This window comes from Alligator sinensis, unplaced genomic scaffold (genome assembly GCF_000455745.1).
Source record: "Alligator sinensis unplaced genomic scaffold, ASM45574v1 scaffold107_2, whole genome shotgun sequence".
Lineage (NCBI taxonomy): Eukaryota > Metazoa > Chordata > Crocodylia > Alligatoridae > Alligator > Alligator sinensis.
Genome location: NW_005843562.1, coordinates 40941 through 47227, shown reverse-complemented (window position 1 = coordinate 47227; position 6287 = coordinate 40941). Strand labels below are relative to the sequence as shown.

General features: G+C 63.7%; 2 protein-coding genes across 2 annotated transcripts in view; both read left to right on the top strand.

Annotated features, from left to right (window-relative positions):
* NFKBIB (NFKB inhibitor beta) overlaps positions 1 to 830 on the top strand; it is a gene marked incomplete at its 5' end in the record, with an annotated part of 1630 nt that extends 800 nt beyond the window's left edge. The window contains 2 exons of the mRNA XM_006038948.3: positions 133 to 369; positions 539 to 830. Of these exons, the coding sequence (XP_006039010.3) occupies positions 133 to 369; positions 539 to 586 (285 nt within the window). The remainder of the gene's footprint in view (positions 1 to 132; positions 370 to 538) is intronic.
* A 614-nt stretch (positions 831 to 1444) lies between these two features.
* The window catches only part of LOC112548809 (inositol-tetrakisphosphate 1-kinase-like), a 6806-nt gene continuing 1963 nt past the window's right edge, over positions 1445 to 6287 (top strand). Inside the window, exons 1-5 of the mRNA XM_025195528.1 lie at positions 1445 to 2680; positions 5179 to 5203; positions 5433 to 5555; positions 5780 to 5891; positions 6011 to 6109. Of these exons, the coding sequence (XP_025051313.1) occupies positions 2586 to 2680; positions 5179 to 5203; positions 5433 to 5555; positions 5780 to 5891; positions 6011 to 6109 (454 nt within the window). The 5' untranslated portion in view covers positions 1445 to 2585. The remainder of the gene's footprint in view (positions 2681 to 5178; positions 5204 to 5432; positions 5556 to 5779; positions 5892 to 6010; positions 6110 to 6287) is intronic.

The following is a 6287-nucleotide window of genomic DNA, read 5'->3' as shown; positions in this document are numbered from 1 at the left end:
GCGGCTTCCCCTGCCACGCGGTTGGGTTTACGGATTGGGTAGATGGGTCAAAGGGGGGTTCCCCCCACCACCCCCAGATCTGCCCCTGGGCGTTAGCACCCGTCTCCCCCCCTCTCTGGCCTGTCCCGGCAGGAGCCGAGCTGTGGGCGCAGCCCCCTGCACCTGGCGGTGGAAGCGCAGTGCCCCGAGGTGGTGGAGTGCCTCCTGCGCGGCGGCGCGGACCCCGGCGCCCGCATGTACGTGGGCTACACCCCCCTGTACAGCGCCTTGCACCGGCCCGACCGCAGGATCCCGCAGCTGCTGCGGGACTTCGGCTCCCAGGAGCCCGACTGGGACTCGGAGCCGGAGAGTCCCGACGACGCCAGCGACGTGAGTGGGGCGGCTCTGGGGACCCCCCTGCCCCCGGGCGGGGCTGGGCGGGAAGCTTCTAGTGGTTAGATCCCCCCCCCGCCCCCCCCAGCTGTTAATGAGACGAGTTGGGGAGGTCTCAGTCATTTGCTCAGCCCTAATTCCTTCCTTCTCTCCCCTTTCTCTCCAGGATGAATATGACGACATCATCATCAACAGCGGATATTATAAGAACTGATGGAGGGGTGATCTCCCCTGCCCCCCTCTCCTCTTCTCTGCGGGCGGATTTGGGACAGCCTCGTTGCCCGGCCCGGCCCGGCCTCTGCTATTGCCAGTGGCCCCCCGGAGCCCCCAACGTGTCCCCTGCCCGCTCTGGGGCCCCTTCATCTCCTGCTGGCCTGAGACCAGTTTGTTGTGCTGCGGGCAGGGCAGGCTTGGCCCCTACCTCGCCAGCACCCGCCTGCCCTAGGGTAGAGGAGCCCCTGCCGGTAGACCGCCCCTGCCAAAGACCTGAGGTCTGTAGAGCGGTGCCGATTGCCGCCCCCCCGCTGTAGGATCCCAGACTCTTGGGCTCTCGTGCCCGTGACCTTTGGGCTCTGGTAACCCCATCTCCTTCCAGCGGTGGCACGAGTCGGGGATCCCTCCCCGAACTGCCCCTTCCCCCTCTCAGCCCGGAGTTGTGCAGACATGGGGGCAGGGAAATGCTGCTCTCAGACCAGAGAGACCATTCCCAATACTGGGCTGGACTGGTCCGCCATCCCAGTGTGGACACACTGGTGCCCGGGGGGAGGACCGGGTTCTGTCCCTGCTCCGTCAGCTGTGGGAGGTTTTGCCCACCCGCCCCTTGCAACTCCTCCAGCCCCGGAGGCGGGGAGCCGCCGATCCCTGCCTTGGCCCTGTCCCAGGGAAAGGGGCGTGTGTGTCTCCTCTCCGTGTGCGTCCAGCTTCTCTGTGTGTGTGGCCCCCCCGTGTCGTTCCTACTGCTCCGGCGTGCGTCTGTGTGGTCCGTTTCTGCGTGCCTGTCCTGTTCCTGTCTAGATCTTGCCCTGTGCTGTGTATGTTAACGAGGGAGGGAGGGTGGGTGGGGGGAGGGCTGGGGGGTGGGGGGGCATGTGATTAAAACTCTTGCCCCATTCAGTCTGTCCGTCCGTCCGTCTGTCCATCCAGCCCCAGTGTCCGTCTCAGTCCGGGACCTCCAGCTCTGCTGCGCTTTCCCTTCCAGTGGGGGAGCGGGAGACGGGGGGGCATTTTTACAGAGGGGGAAACTGAGGCGTGGGTCTCATGAGGCCCCCCCAGTTCCGAAGCCCTTGGGCATCTCTGTCCAGAGCTCCAGGGAAGATCGGTCCCTTCCTGTAGCCTGAGCAAGCCCGGACCTGGGGTGACCTGGTCCCAACCACCCGGAGAAGACCGGGGAGAAGTGGCACACAATGAGCGGGACCCCTGAGGGGGGTGGCAGCGTGGGGGACCCCCGGCATGTCCCCCCACTTGGGGATAACCCCGGGGCAGGCGGGAGATCTGGGGTCTCCCACCTTCCCCTCCAGGTCAGAGCCCACATAATAACCCCCTCCGCCCCGACTAGCCTGGGCTGGGGGCAGTCCTTTCTGACCCCAGCAAGGATAACCCCCCACCCCCCAGTAATGGGGGAGCCCTTCCCAGCCTCCTGCGCCAGCCAGCCAGGCCTGGACGGAAGAATTGGCCCTGCTCCCAGGCCACAGGGCGGTTGTGCCCCCTTCCTGTCACTGGTCCAGACAGGGTCCAGCTCCCCCACGGTGGGACCAGGCAGGGTTGGTCCAGATCACATCAGAACCCTTCTGTCCCCCCCAAGTCAGCCCTGGGGCCCACGGGGGGGGTCTCCCCTCTCCTGGCAGCCCCCCAGGGTGGTTCTCCGCTATCACCTGGCGCCTTGAAGTGGCTGAGTCCGGGGAGGAGCCCATGGGCTCGCACACACACATGCACACACCCACACGCCTGACTGCTCCTTCACCACGGGGTGAATCACCGCCGGGCCCATAAAGAGAGGACTTTGTCATCCTGGCAGGGCTGGGCCAGGTAACCAGCCCCGGGTTCAGGACACGCCTGTGCACACGTGTGCGCGGAGCCCGAGCATCCAGCGAGCGGTGTCCAAGCGCACGCACAAGCCCCGGAGCCAGGCGTCGGGGCCCCAGGCCGCGCGCAGGACCCCGGCGTCCGGGCGCGCACGCCGTGAAGAGGACCCAGGCGCCCAGGACGCGTGGACCATGCCCGGCCGTGGACGGGGCTGGCGCATCGGCTACTGCCTGCAAGAGCAGAAGAAGAGGAAGCTGAACTTCCAGGACTTCGAGGCTCTGTGCAGGTAGCGCACACTTCCCTCGTGCGAATCCTTGTGCGAGGGGCTGGTGCCGGGGGTCTCGCACCCTCCCCAGTTCCGGGGGCCGGGCTCTTCCAGCCCTGCGCTGTCCAGCGGAGCCTCATTAATCGTAACGAGGGCCTCATTACAGAGCTGGGGTGGAGATTAGCCACCTGCTTAGGTGACCTTTGACCTTGCTGGCCCCTAATGTCCCTGAACCGTATTCCCTGTAGTAGCCGCATCTCCTGGACCGGCAGTGCATCCCCCCCAAGGAAGGGAGACTGAGGCACTGGGATTGGACTCCCCCCAAAAGCCTCTCCTGGGGGCCCCTGCACTGTGCCCCGGGATGCAGCCAGCCGTGGGGGGGAACGGGGTGAGGGGCAAGGAGGACTGGGCCTGCGGACCCAGGAGCTGGAGGGGGGTTAGGTGGCACGTTAATTAGAGGAGGGTCCCCGTGAGGGGGGGATGTATCCGGTCCTTGGCGCTCAGCAGGCAGCTTCTGTCCGTGGCCGGGAGCAGCTGAGGGCCCGGGGGTCCGGCTCAGCCCCCGGGAGTCCCCGCTCCCCGCCCAGAGCTGGGGCTGGGACCCGGGTGCCCTGCGGCGCCCAGCCCACTGCCCCCAGCCAGCGGGGAGGGACCCAGGCTCCGCAGCACCTGTTCCCAGGTCATGTGACCCCCTCCGGCTCCGCTCACTTCACCTGGGCCAGGTGTCTCCACCCCCCCCTTAAAGAGCCGGTGCCCCCCGGATGCCCGATCCCCTGAGCCCAGGCCCTGCTGTCTCGGGGGGGCCACTGTCTGTCCGTCTGGGTCCCAAAACCCCCCGGGCTGCCTGGGTCCTGAGACACGGGGTCTCCGAAGAGCCCCCTGGAGAGGGGGGGTTGTTCCAGACACCGGTGGGGGGGGGGGGTATGTGTGGGGCCGTGGGCGTGGGTTGTGTGTGTACATGTGTGTTTGTGTGCATCTGGACACCTCGGGGGGGGGGGTGCGCACAAATGTCCTGGATACCTGGTGTGTGTGTGTGTGCATGAATGTCCTGGGTTGTGTGTGTGTGTGTGTGCATCTCCTGCACACCTGGGTTCTGTGCGTGCGTGTGACCAGTGGGGAAACTGAGGCACGGAGCAGTGGCCGCCCCATCCGGTGCCCTGCGGTGCCAGGCAGGCTCCGTGCCCCCCCCACAACCCTTATCTTATCTCTCCAGCTCTCTCTCTCACTCCTTCCCTGCCCCGCCCCGCCCTTGACCCGGTCCCCCGCGTCCGGCACCGCCCCAGGGTGTTGGCCGCGCAGTGAAGGCCCTGCTGGTGGTTTATTGCCGTAGCAACCTGGGCCCCAGCCAGGATCAGGCCCCCTAGGCTACTCAGCCAGGATCGGGCCCCCACACACCCAGCCCAAGCCCCCAGGCAGGATCGGGCCCTCTGCCCCCCACCCCGCCAGGATCGGGGTCCCCAGGCACCGCTCAGCTCCTTAGCAGGCGACATCAGTTATAAACCAGTCATGATCATTAGCCATTAAACAGATGAGCAGACCTGATTACACCACTTATTGCTAATTACATGGGTTAAATATCAATGGAACCCATTACACAGGTAGGAACTGATGGTCCCAGAGTGAAGCACCCAATGGCAGAGCTCGGCCACCAGACCCAGCCAAGGGTCGTTAGCCGTCCCTAGCCCGTCCCCCGCCACTCATGTGTGATTATTACATCGGCGTCATCATTAAAATATATTAAATATGTTTTATATTAAAATATAGCATTGATTACTTTAAGTATTCATCGGTTATTAATTGATCATACTTTATTAATTGTTACCCAGCTTTAAGGATGAAGTTGCCACTGCCAATTAAATGCATAATTAAAGAGACGTTATCAGTCAGCTGAATTAAATAATCAGCGCTAACTGATTAGCCAGATGCATAATTAAGTAGTTGTCAATAAGGCATATAAATAAACAATTACTATCACTTAATTACATAGTAGCTGCTTAATTGATTTAATCGATAAGAACTTTATTTATGCGCATTACTGATGATAACCACTTAATTATGCATGCAGTCTCGATGACTGCCTCATTACGCATTTGGCTGTTTAATTGATTATAATTATTCATTGCCAATTAACGGCTTCATTAAACGGGCAGCATCAGTTGCAGGATTGAATACGATGCTCGCTCTCAGCCGCCTGCGCAGCCGGGTCGCGGCGGTGGGGTGCAGAGCTGAACGCTTCCTGTCCGTGCAATCCGTTAACTTCCAATTAAATGGAGGTTAAAATTAATTTTCAAATAAAAAATATTAAATAGATCTCAATTAATTGACTAGATGATGACCCCCTCCTTCAGTGCCCCCATGAGACCACCCAGCCTCTTTTGGCTGAGCTCTGCCACTGCCTTATGCCCACTACACAGATGGGAAAAACTGAGGCAGGAGCCCACGACTTCCCATTGGTTTTCCCAGGTGGGCTTCCCCCCCCCTCCCCAGCTAACTCTTGCCCCGCTCCTTGGTTTCCACAGGGAACGTGGCCACGAGGTCGTGGAGGTGAGTCGGGGGCAGGGGTGGGCTCCCCCCCCCCCCCATCGTCTCCCATCCAGGGCCCAACCGCGGCCCGGCCCTGCTGTGCGGGATCTCCCTGGGCCGGGCCGGGCCCGTAACCCTGCTTAGCACCATGGGGGGGGGGCGGGGGGCGGCGCGGACGCCTCATCTACCCCACTCCCCCGGCCCCGAGATGCGGCTGGCTCTGGGGCAGATCCTGACCCCGGCCCCGCAGCTGGACCTGGGCCGGCCCCTGAGCCCGCAGGGCCCCTTCGACGTCATCCTGCACAAGCCCTCGGACCTGCTGCTCGCCTCAGACTACGACATCCACGCCCAGAGCCTCGTCGACAGCTTCCAGGTGACTCCCAGTACAGCCCAGTGCGGGACTGGGATGTCCCACCCCCTCTCCCGCTGGAGGCCCAGTTCGGCACTGAGAGGTCCTGCCCCCTTTCGTCCCAGTGCAGCCCAGTTTGAGCCGGGGAGGCCCCCCTTGGCCCCAGGCTGGCGGTGGGGGTCGTCCTGGGGGGGATGCGGCTGGCTCTGGGGTGGCCGGCGGTGTTGACCGGGCCCCGTCTCCCCCAGGCCTACACGGACACCCACGCGCGCACCCTGGTGCTGGACCCGCTGTCCAACGTGCGCCCCCTGCTCGACCGCTTCGAGTCCTGTCTCCTGCTCCGCGACCTGCGCGCCCAGGGTTCGAATCCTGCCGGCTGCGGGTGACCTGACCCCTGACCCCAGGGCGGAGCCCGTTGTGGCCCCGGGGGGTAGGGACTCAGCCCCCGCCCCGGGGGTTAACCCCCTTCCTCCCCCCAGACAACAGCGTCTTCTCGCCGCCCTGCGTGGAGCTGCCCGCCGGGTCGGGGCACGAGGCCCTGGGGCAGGTGCTGGCCCGAGGCCTCACCTTCCCCCTGAGTGAGTGGGGCGGGGGGCGGGGCTAAAAGGAGGGGCGTGCTCAACGCGGAGCCAGTAGGGTGGGCATGGCTAGAGGGGGTGTGGCCAAAATAGACACGGAAGGAGGCGTGGTTAAAAGACTGGGCGTGGCATTGTGGAGAAAAGGGGTCTATTTAAGGCGGGTACTAAAGGGGAGGGG